We start from the raw sequence: 11,950 nt of genomic DNA, 5'->3' as shown, positions 1-11,950 counted from the left end.
CAGAAGCTCATAACCATGGCGAAATTAGTGGTAGCCACACCTAACGCTCTGTCGTCCTACACAAAAATGCCCAACCACGTGCAGCCAAAAAGCGAAGAATCCCATTCTTCTATATATAGAAGCTCGGCTTCCTCTAGTAAAATAGTAGGAGATCAAACGGGACGAGTTCCAGCAATCAACTTTGCAATTTTTTTTCTTGGTTTAGTTTGTAGAAGATGACGATTGAGGCAGAGAAAAATAGCTTGAGTCGAAGCATAAGAAGAAGCATGAGCATGAGCAGTTGGGGAGCGGAAGATGTGTTTGCGAGCTCAAGGAATGAACAAGTCGATGATGAGGAAGCTCTTAAGTGGGCTGCTTTGCACAAATTACCCACCTATGATCGCCTCAGAACAACCATAATGAAGTCGTTTCAGGAGGATGATGAGATCCACAGGGAAGTTGATGTAAGGACGCTTGACATGAATGATCGCCAAGATTTCATTGAGAGGGTCTTTAAGGTTACGGAAGAAGATAATGAAAAGTTCTTAAGTAAGCTTAAGAACCGAATTGACAGGTGATAATTTTCTGAAGACTTGAAAGCTAGCTTCATCTGTTTCCAGATAAACTGATGAACTATCTATAATGATTGTGGTTGCAGGGTCGGGATCCAACTTCCAACAGTAGAAGTTAGATTTGAGCACTTGACAGTGGAAGCAGATTGCTACATTGGCAGTAGAGCTCTTCCTACGCTTCCAAATGTTGCTCTGAATCTGGCAGAATCAGCTCTTGGATTAGTAGGAATCACACTTGCCAAAACAACAAAACTGACAATCTTAAAGGATGTTTCAGGCATCGTAAAGCCTTCAAGAATTGCACTTCTCTTAGGCCCTCCTTCCTCTGGGAAGACCTCTCTGTTGCTTGCACTTGCAGGAAAGCTAGACCCAAGCTTAAAGGTAGAAGAAGAGGTTATTAAACCAAAACACATTAATTCTGGATCATCTGAACTGAGTAATTGATAATTTTCTTATCTGGGTTTTCAGGTGAAAGGAGAAATCACATATAATGGATACAGACTAGATGAATTTGTGCCACAGAAGACCTCTGCCTACATTAGCCAGAATGATGTCCACTTAGGAGAATTAACCGTGAAAGAAACCCTAGATTTCTCAGCAAGATGCCAAGGTGTTGGATCAAGATATGGTAATTAAATTAAAACTTAATCATAATTCTCCAGTCCATCAATCATTTTTTCTTATGGCTAAACAGGGTTAGAATTGATCATGTCCTATCACAGACCTCCTGACTGAACTTGCAAGGAAAGAGAAGGAGGAAGGCATATACCCTGAGGCTGAAGTGGACCTTTTCATGAAGGTATCTTGACACAGCTTTCCTCCTCATCATCATATCATGGATTTTAAAACATTATAGTTACTTCCCATTTTTTTATTAATTTTTCCCCAGGCAACTGCTTTGTTGGACATGGAGGGCAGCTTGATCACAGACTACACTCTTCGGGTAAGTTAAAAACTCCATGATTTTAAAGGAAATCAGGTAAGACAGACTTTACCTCCTGTTTGTTGATACGGTAGGGCTGAGGGATCGTGTTCTCGGTTGAAACATTGAACCACGTCGAACCAATCCATTAAGGCTCGAACCAGACCAAACCTTAGCCTAATTGAATGGACCTATCAGTTTTGGACTGGTTTGGCCAACCTGTTAGTGGCCCGTTAGCTCAAACCAAACGAACCACGAATTGAACTGAAATATTAAAAACTCCGACCGATAACAATTCGATTTATAAGAGGTTGGTTTATTCGACTTAAAATTTGAAACCAATCTAACACCCCTCTACTGTTGAGGCCCTGGCAAGTACATTGACACCCCCTACAGTGTTGAGGCCCAAAGCTGCGAGAAAGTACAATGTATTAAACGAAGTTCAATTCAATATATCGACATAGACCGGGCTGACCTAACATAAGATAAGTTAAAACACATTAATATTGACATTGACATGCATGTTTCTGTAGAGTTGGGATCAGCAACCCGACCAAAGTGCTCCCTGAAAACCTCCCGACCACAAAAACAGTGAGGCCCACGGTGAAAAACATTATTTTGGAAAAAAAATTTAAAAAATCAAAATTTCACCTGTGGGCCCCACTGTGTTTTTGTGGTTGGGAAGCCGTTTGTACTCTCCCTAACGAGGAGATGATCCCGATTAGTCTGTGTAGGGTGCAAATTTTCTCTCAATGGCTTAAGCCCCTTTGACCACCTTGAACCCGAACGTGGGCTGGATTGCCCTAAGTGTGGGTTTGGATTGAGAAGTCGAAACCTTTGGCCTTCAAAGATCAAGCCAATCTAGGACTCTCAAGTTGAGGTATTTTCTAGCCATGAGTTGGGGCAAGAGCTGCACTAGGCTGGGCTGGTGCTAGGCCAAATCGAAGGGGCTCTAGTTTAAGTTAGGACTTAGGATTCATAAAAGCTTGCCCATACTCGTTGCTCTTGCATACCTATGTCTATGCAAATGATCTCGGGTTTTGAGTTCGGATCTAAACTCGTATGAATAGAGTCGTACTCTCCTCACATCCTCGATTTATCACATATTTAGAAGGGGATCCAACTCGTATCTATTTCGCTAGCAGTCAAAGATGGGGTCCCCTACTAAATAAGTAATCAAGGAATGTGAACAAAATACAACCATAGGTAGAGTATCCCAAGTGTGGGTTCTACATCTACCTAAAAAATAAAAAATAAAAATACTAGATAATGGTCAATACACTCATTGTCTATTGGATCAGATACTAGGGCTTGACATATGCCAAAACACAATGGTTGGAGATCAGATGCACAGAGGAATTTCTGGTGGACAAAAGAAGCGGGTGACCACTGGTTAGTTGATTATTTTTTTTTTAAAGTATTTTCTTGTCCATTTATGTAGTTTTAGACTTTTAGTTTGTTCATCACTTCATCCTACAAAAAGTAAAATTAATTAATAATAATTAGTGTCTGACAAAACGCTCTCTTGATGTAGGAGAGATAATAGTGGGGCCCACAAAGACATTGTTTATGGATGAGATATCAACAGGCCTAGACAGCTCTACAACCTATCAGATAACTAAATGCTTGCAACAAATCGTCCACCTCACCGAGTCTACTATGTTGATTTCTCTACTCCAACCTACACCTGAGACATTCAATCTTTTTGATGACATCATTCTCTTATCAGAGGGTCAAATTGTATATCAGGGCCCACGGGATCAAGTGCTTATGTTCTTTGAGAGTTGTGGTTTCCAGTGTCCTGGGAGAAAGGGAATAGCTGATTTCGTCCAAGAGGTAACAACAAATAGCTTAATTTGATATCTTTGTGAATCTTGAAATCGGACACATCTATGTTTGATCATATTACTTTTTGTATTTTCTACCCACAAAGGATTGTGTATCCTTCACCTCTCCTTACCACTCTCATTTGGGAGAGACATTGACAAAGTAGATCAAAGTTGTGTCCTCCTAAATGAATAGAACTAGAGAAGTGTGAGAGGAGTATAACGATCCTAGTTGAACTCTTCGCTAAAAAGTGTATAGAGTGCATTTATAATTATAGTTGTACCCTAAAATCTGGATTTTTTGTTTGTACAAGAATGTTCAATTTACCTAAAAAATTAAATAGGTGGAATCAATCATGGGCTGATTGTAAAAATTTTATTATCAAGGCAGTGGATTCCATTTTCTCTTAGTATATAATGATATATCCAACCAATTTAACATTCCAGTATCATGCATGTAATGGATATGCATGCACGATAAATATGTAGCCAATTTGCAATAACCGTAGCTATGGCAAGAATGCTAATCCAAAATGACATAATTGTCCTTGCACCTTTATTTAATGGAATTAATTGGAGAGTCTATTATATTCACATTTCCCCTTAAAATAATGAAAGGATATGGAGATTGCAGGTAACATCAAAGAAGGACCAAGAGCAATATTGGGCCGACAAGAACAAGCCATATCGGTACGTTTCGGTAAGCGAATTTGTGAACCGGTTCAAAAGGTTCCATGCCGGGTTGCAACTGGAAAACGAGCTTAGTCAACCCTTCGACAAGAGCAAGAACCACAACGCAGCATTGGAGACGAGGAGGTACTCTGTCTCTAAATTGGAGCTTCTCAGGGCCTCCTTCCACAAGGAATGGCTCCTTCTCAAGAGAAACTCCTTCGTCTACATTTTCAGGGCTGTTCAAATCACCATCATTGCCTTAATCGCATCGACGGTGTTCTTGAGGACCCGTATGCACACCTCCAACGAAGGCGATGGCTCACTTTACGTGGCTGCACTCACATATGCTCTGATCACCAACATGTTCAATGGCTTTGCGGAGCTCAGCATCACCATTGGAAGACTTCCTGTGTTGTACAAGCAGAGAGACCTTCTATTCTATCCTGCTTGGGTCTTCACCCTTCCAAAGTTTCTCATTATGATTCCCATTTCCATTCTTGAAGCTACAGTTTGGACGGTCATTACCTACTATACAATAGGATTTGCCCCAGAAGCTAGCAGGTGAATTTAAATCACACTATTTAATTGGTTAGTGTACAGAATGAATCAATTTCTCCCGCATAACAGAACAATTGTATGGTCTCCGATGGATCCTTTCCTTTTGAAGGTTTTTCAAGCAGTTACTTCTGATTATTCTGGTTCACCAAATGGGTGCGGGGCTCTTTAGGTTAGCAGCTGGAGTGTGCAGGACTATGACCATCGCCAACACAGGTGGTACGTTGCTGCTTGTCATTGTGCTCATGCTTGGTGGTTTCATCAACCCTCGAGGTCAGCATTGCTGCTTTTTGTTTTTGTCAAATCACCCATCCTTATTGTTGAGGTATTTGGGTCATACTCAACTTATGTTCTATAAATACTAGCTGGAAGCAGCAGTCTGGGTATTCCAAACTAGATACTCAGGGTGTAATGCTTTAAGCAACCTCGTGCTTAAACCCTAACCCTAACAAGTGGCTAGATTTGTATTTGAAGTAGTGCTTCTTTGTTACAGTTGAAATTCCCAGGTGGTGGATATGGGGCTACTGGTGCTCACCTCTCTCGTACGCTTATAATGCTATTGTTGTCAATGAGATGTTGGCTCCAAGGTGGAACAATAAATTGGTATGCTTATTATAATTTGTTCTTGTTCCTGCTCACTGTGCTTTTTACTTCACTCCATTGGCAAGAAACGTGAATGTGGCAGAGGATCTAACCCCTCAAAACCGTATTTTCTTGGGTCCTATTGAAGTTCCTCTTTGCATCCATGCTTTGACATTTTCCATTATGATTTAATCTTTACATGAATTTATGACAGGCATCTGATAATGTTACAAGGTTGGGTGTTGCTGTAATGGAGAATTTTGTTGTCTTCACCAACAGTAACTGGTTCTGGATTGGAAGTGCTGTTCTTTTAGGGTTCACCTTCCTCTTCAATGTTCTTTTCACCTTTTCAGTTACGTACTTAAACCGTAAGTGTTCAGTTCCATTCTAGCAGGGAAATTATAGTTTTCCCTTATGGTTAAGTTTGCCATATAGGGGTTGTTATAGAGTTTCCAGAATAACCTGAAATGAGTTATAAGCTGGTTTCGCTGCTTAATCTATTTTGAGTTGGCAGTATTAGTCTGAAGTTCTTACTTCTCACCTGTTGTTTTCTTTCCCTGGTAATGAACAATAGCTATTGGAGGATCCCAAGCAGTTATATCTGAAGACGTAGTCCAAGAGATAGAGGCAAGCCAAGGAGAATCAAATGAAGAACCAAGAATCATAGCGACAAGATTAGATCAAGAAAAAGCCCCTCAACCTTTATCTGTGGCATCTGGAAACAACACAAGTAAGAATTGCAGCAATGGGACACATATTTCTTGCTAGTTCATTCTAAGAACATGCAGACTCCAATACAAAATTGCTAATTAAATGATTTGAGATTTCTGACATGGACTTAGAATTTTCAGGAGAAATTGCAATCCAACAAATAAGGACCCGTTTGATAACCTACCAAATGTTTCTACTTCAAGAAACACCAGAAACAGTTCCAAGTGTTTCTGAAAGTAGAAACACTCCCATAGGTGTCTGATAAAACTTGTTTTTGGAAGCGGAAACAATATCAGCAGGCGTTTGAATTCACCTCCAGCTGTCGCTCATTCCAAGGAACAGGGTCAATACTAGGCAACATAGAATACCATACAGATGGAATATATATATATTGGGAACTTCCTTTGTAACAAGAGAAAATGCATTTAGAAAAAACCAAATCTGATCCAAACTTTGGCAACACAAAGAAACTGAATTCATTCAAAAACAACACAAAGAAATCAAAGATGCAGTTAGACAAACCCATGACTCTTTGCTGAATCTATTCGAAAATAACAAGAATAATCGGTTGTTTAAGGTTATTAAAAATTATTTTGGGAACCTGAATTAATCCCAGAAAAGCTTTTACAATTTTAAGTATCATTTCTATTTTAAGATACAGGCTAAGTGAGTTATGGCAGTCACAGTCAGAAGGGTAGAACTTGAGAGCTTTTGTAACAATCCTCTACTCCATCTACCTATTGCAGAATAAGTATCTAATACGTTTTAATTGAAAACTCAAACACAGTTGAGGTGTTCCCTTTTTGCAGCAGACCAACACAGCCAAGACTTTTGTCAAATTCAATGATGACAGATGAAAGCTCCAATCTGTTTTGCAATCAAGAGTATGCTCTTCACTCTCTTGAAATTCAGTTTACAAGACTATGCTCTGCACTCCCTTGACCATATTGGATCACTTTGAAACCAAAGTCATCCTTTTAAATTGTTTTAACATTAATGTTTGAAACCTATCGCTTCACCCTATAAAACACGCCTGCAAACCAAGTTGTCAATCGTAGAAGGAGAAGATGAAGAAGGGGGATTCCTTTTGCAAAGATAGTGGCTAGGATTTCATGGAGATAGAGAAGATGAATAACTTTGGTCACTGGATATGGAAGATGAAGAACCAAACAAATGGATGAGTACTATCACAATGGGAGAGGGTTATTCACAAGATTCTTATGTTTAGGATGCCAAATTCCATGAATGCCCCTTTCTAAAACTGTTTCACTTAAACCCACCCTACACTTAACTTTTGCTTTGAGAAACATACGCAACTACAAATTGTAGTTGTGTCAAAAGTTTTTCTCGAACAAATAAATTTTTATAAATTTCAATTTATGTTGCGGAAATCATTAGAAACAAAGAAGTTCAATCAAATGGTTTTCGTCGAAAAACACAAAAAACTGTTTTTCAGTGGGCTATTAAACGAGTCCTAAATAGTCAAACAAATGCTAATGGACTTAGCAGAAATGCTGATTCAGCTCTTGATGCAGCAACTGAGACTGCACCCATGAAGAGAACGGTTCTTCCATTCATACCTCATGCCATGTCCTTTGACAGTGTGAGCTACTACGTCGACATGCCCCAGGTTAGATCTCTTCTTCCTAGTTCTTTTTTGTTCGAACTCTACTTTGGAGCTTGAATATTACAAAAGATTTTACTAATAAGTAGTTTACTTTGTTTACCGAAAAAAAAATAGTTTATTTAATTAAAGAGGTTATTAGAGTGTCACTATACAATGAATTTATAGGTTATTAGAAAATTGAGATGACATTCAACAGGTTAATTGAATAATGATTTCTTACAGGAAATGAAGGATCAAGGGGTAACAGAAGACAGACTCCAATTACTAAAGGAAGTGACAGGGTCATTTAGGCCTAGCATCCTCACAGCATTGATGGGAGTTAGTGGGGCTGGAAAGACAACATTGATGGATGTCCTTGCAGGCAGAAAGACAGGGGGATACATTGAAGGTGATATTAGAGTCTCAGGTTTCCCTAAGAAGCAAGAAACCTTTGCAAGAATATCAGGTTACTGCGAACAGAATGATATCCATTCTCCACAAGTCACTGTTAGTGAATCTTTGATCTACTCTGCTTTCCTCCGTCTCCCAAAAGAAATCAGCAAAGTGGAAAAGATGGTAATGTTACAATTTTTATTACTGGCTTTGAAGTTCTTTAATGCAGAGGTTCAGATTCTGAATACTCTTTCGACTGAATCCTCCTTCAGAAATTTGTGGATGAAGTGGCAGAACTAGTAGAACTTAACAATCTCAAGAATGGTATAGTGGGGCTTCCTGGGATTACTGGTCTGTCAACTGAACAGCGAAAAAGATTGACAATTGCTGTGGAGCTTGTTGCTAATCCTTCAATCATTTTTATGGATGAACCAACGTCAGGACTTGATGCAAGAGCAGCTGCTATTGTCATGAGAGCTGTGAGGAACACAGTTGACACTGGCAGAACAGTTGTCTGCACAATTCATCAGCCTAGCATTGATATCTTTGAAGCTTTTGATGAGGTAACAATTACCTGCTCATGTATGCATGAACAAAGAGACATGCTGATCATGGTGGTAAGTAATTTATCAATGTGGTTTTGCTCCAGCTACTTCTGATGAAGAGAGGAGGACGGCTGATCTATGCTGGACCTTTGGGTCAAAATTCTCACAAGCTTATTGAGTACTTTGAGGTATTCTTCATCATCAAATTCTCCCTATAACTAGTAGTTATGTTAGTAGAGCTGTTGCACCTAAAAATTTGGATGAGTACTTATTATTAGTAAAATGGAGAAAATGTGATCTAATCCTCTCTAGTACTTGGTTAATCTTTTTCAGGATATTCCTGAGGTCCCAAGAATCAAAGAGAATTACAACCCGGCAGCATGGATGCTAGAAGCAAGCTCTATCTCAACTGAACTTCAGCTTGGAATTGATTTCTCCGATTACTACAGATCATCACCTCTATATCAGTACGTAGAACACTGCCCTCTATTTTCATAAAGAGAAGAAGAATTATTACCATCCACTTTGGGAATTGTTAATGTGCAAATTTAATATGGTGAAAGCATCTTGCTGAGTTGCTGCCATTACCAGGCAGAATAAGGAGTTGGTTAAGGAGCTGAGTACCCCAGGCCCTGCAGCCGCAGACATCCATTTCCCTACGAAATATTGTCAACCAGCATGGGAGCAGTTCAAATCTTGTCTTTGGAAGCAGTGGTGGACTTACTGGAGAAGCCCAGATTACAACCTTGTTAGATTTTTCTTCACCTTAGCCTGTGCCCTTATTACTGGGACACTCTTCTGGCATATTGGATCTAAAAGGCCAGTGCTGTCCTCTTACTCAAATGACTTGATCTGACATCTACTCTTATTAGTCATAATAGCTCATAGCTCACTTGCAACCTTAACACCTTACCTGAACTTGAACAGAGAGTCTTACATCTTGTTTCTTTCCTATGGTTCAGGGAGAGTTCAACCGAATTTACCATTATTATTGGAGCCTTGAATTTTTGTTTCATTTTTGCTGGATTCACCAACTGTGCAGCAGTACAACCACTTGTCGCCATCGAAAGAACAGTGTTCTACCGAGAAAGAGCTTCTGGGATGTACTCTGCCTTACCATATGCTATTGCACAGGTGATAAAAACAGTATCATGAAGTAATAAGAATTAGTAAGCAGTTATCTTTTGTCTTTCATGGATCAAGGCTGATGATTGTCAGATCAAGCCACAATTAGAAGTTGAATCCCACACTAGTTATTTAGGCTCTTTTTGGTATTAATTATCATTCTCAAAATCTGAGAATTTTTCATTATTTTAAATTGTTTGGCATCTATTATAGTTTTATTTTTATTTAAAATAAAAGAAAAACCTCAAAATCCATAATAGACTTTTAGTCTATTATGGATTATAGTGAAAGAATTTCATTCTCTTCATTTATGCACAAATTTCCTTAAACTTTTATGGTTAAGATGTGGGTAAAATAGTCATTACACATTCTTTTATAAAAACATTTTTTTCCCTCTTTTCTCATTTGCTCACTATTATTTTTTAACAATTTTTTATTTTGACTATTTTTTATTCTATAATTTATTTTTGACAAAATTCACCAAACCATATTTCATTCTTGACCAATAATAAATTCTTGTACTTATTTTTTTTAAATAGACATAATATATAATGAGAATTGATACCAAAAACATCCGAAGTCTTTAAATTTCATATCTTGGACACTGATTTCCAATTAGTCAATGAATTCCTGTCAGGACTTAAGTCCTAAAGCCACATTAACTAATCAAAGCTGAAGCATGTACTGTCATCAAATTAAATTTTGTAATGCAGCATTAGAAGTAATAGAGTATCCTTGTTATGTAGGTTATCATTGAAATACCATATGTATTTGTGCAAAGTACATTATACACATTACTTGTGTATGCTATGGTCAACTTCGAATGGACAGCAGCAAAGTTATTTTGGTTCCTTTACGTGAGCTTCTTCTCTTTTCTCTACTTTACTTACTACGGAATGATGACAGTGGCCATCACGCCAAACCTTCAAGTTGCGGCGATCCTTGCAACTTCTTTCTTAAATCTCTTTAACCTCTTCTCAGGTTTCTTCATCCCCAAACCAGTAAGTCTAACTGATAAGTATTACTAATTCATGATTGTTCAGTTTATTTCATTTAGCATGTTATAGTTTACAGAGCTTTTGGCATGCTTAAAGTATCTTTGTCTGTTATTCATTTTCCCTTTCATTTGTCCTGATTGTTTCCATGACTTGCCAGAGGATTCCGAAGTGGTGGATCTGGTTTTACTGGATTTGCCCTGTAATGTGGACAATTTTTGGGCTTGTAGTGTCACAGTATGGAGACCTCGAGCAAGAAATCAGAGTGCCTGGAGGGAACAGACAGAGCATTAAGAGCTATTTGGAAGAACACTTTGGGTATAATACTGATTTTATGGGTCCAATTGCAGGGGTTCTAGTCGCTATCCCAGTCTTTTTCGCTTTTATGTTTGCATATGCCATTAAGGCATTGAACTTCCAACAGAGGTAAAATACTGGGGAATAATATGCCTTCTGGAGAAGATCCTAAATGCTTCATAATCCTCTAGATTGGTTCTCTGTCAAGGTTACTATGAAAATATGTGAAGCTGCGATGTAAGAATGGATGTATCTGCTCCAGATTCCCATTCGTCTCCGGCAGCAGGAAAGTTTTCTTGGTCACAAGGATAGTTGTTACCATTGGAGATAAGCTGAGGTTCAGAATTATAGATGTTATGTAGAGACCATAATAAGGAATAAACTTATCCTTTGGTGCATTTTGTGTAATAGGGGTTGAATGAATGCCAATACACCTACAATGCGGCTGAAGTAATACCAAGTTCCATCAGAGAAATTTTCAACAGTGGACCACATATAAAACTGTTCTGGAATATACTGATAAAGGATTTATGTGGGGAGCAATGGACAAAGCATTGGTCATTTTAAGCTTGCCCTTAGGTCTTTCGATTGGGAGCAGATCACTCCTTAATTGGCATATCTACAGGCCTTCTTGCATAGATCGTGCTAGGCTGCTGTGTCCAACTGGTGCTGCCCATACTGCCCAACATTGGGATTGCATCAATGTTAAAAAATTCAAGATTCAAAATTCAATCTGGTTCCTCTCCAACAACTCTTGCTTGAGTTCTTTTTCTTCTCCGTTTTCATCTTCTTTTTCTTCTCAATATTTTCCAATCTGGATTTTAGGTGCTGGATTTGCTTCGAAGAGCAAGAGGGATTCCTCAAGTCGGAAGCCCTGGAAAAAAAAAATGAGAGAAACAAACCCTAGTTTTATAGTCAGAAACGCTAAAACCCTGGAGATCAATGCATTCTCAGAATGTGCTCTAGGCGTAGAATGCTTTTTGAAGTGGCAGCTACAGTTTTTGGTATGCATTCTCATTCTGAATTTCCACCCGGTTCCTAAAATTATAGCTCTGTTAGACTTAAGTTGTCAGCCCTGTCATAGAACAGCCGCAGCAACAGGTGTTGGGGTAATTGTATTACAAATTCTTCAAATATACAAAAATGAAATTGCAATACAATTGAGAGATG

General features: G+C 38.6%; 1 protein-coding gene across 5 annotated transcripts; it reads left to right on the top strand.

Annotated features, from left to right (window-relative positions):
• Positions 1–239: 239 nt before the first annotated feature.
• LOC149011369 (ABC transporter G family member 36-like) lies at positions 240–10,913 on the top strand. 5 transcript variants are annotated; one of them, XM_089160674.1, is made up of 22 exons: positions 240–553; positions 638–932; positions 1,020–1,179; positions 1,274–1,350; positions 1,441–1,494; positions 2,775–2,865; positions 3,008–3,309; positions 3,934–4,532; positions 4,639–4,799; positions 5,020–5,129; positions 5,323–5,476; positions 5,683–5,739; positions 5,800–5,871; positions 7,343–7,449; positions 7,669–8,001; positions 8,091–8,381; positions 8,468–8,551; positions 8,697–8,830; positions 8,955–9,186; positions 9,330–9,497; positions 10,235–10,489; positions 10,644–10,913. In XM_089160674.1, exons 1-22 carry the CDS (start codon positions 267–269, stop codon positions 10,911–10,913), a joined length of 4,293 nt encoding a protein of 1,430 aa, XP_089016800.1. In that variant the 5' UTR covers positions 240–266. The 5 variants fall into 5 exon arrangements, with proteins under 5 accessions (XP_089016800.1, XP_089016799.1, XP_089016798.1 ...); XM_089160673.1 differs by adding an exon at positions 5,960–5,989 and having other exon boundaries at positions 5,683–5,838; positions 7,292–7,449; positions 8,955–9,182; positions 9,326–9,497; XM_089160672.1 differs by adding an exon at positions 5,960–5,989 and having other exon boundaries at positions 5,683–5,838; positions 7,292–7,449.
• The last annotated feature ends 1,037 nt before the right edge of the window (positions 10,914–11,950 follow it).

This window comes from Hakea prostrata, chromosome 7 (genome assembly GCF_041222555.1).
Source record: "Hakea prostrata isolate BN-2017 chromosome 7, UWA_Hpros_2, whole genome shotgun sequence".
NCBI lineage: Eukaryota > Viridiplantae > Streptophyta > Magnoliopsida > Proteales > Proteaceae > Hakea > Hakea prostrata.
Note: the sequence above shows the minus strand (reverse complement) of the source record. Positions and strands in the feature narration are given on the sequence as shown.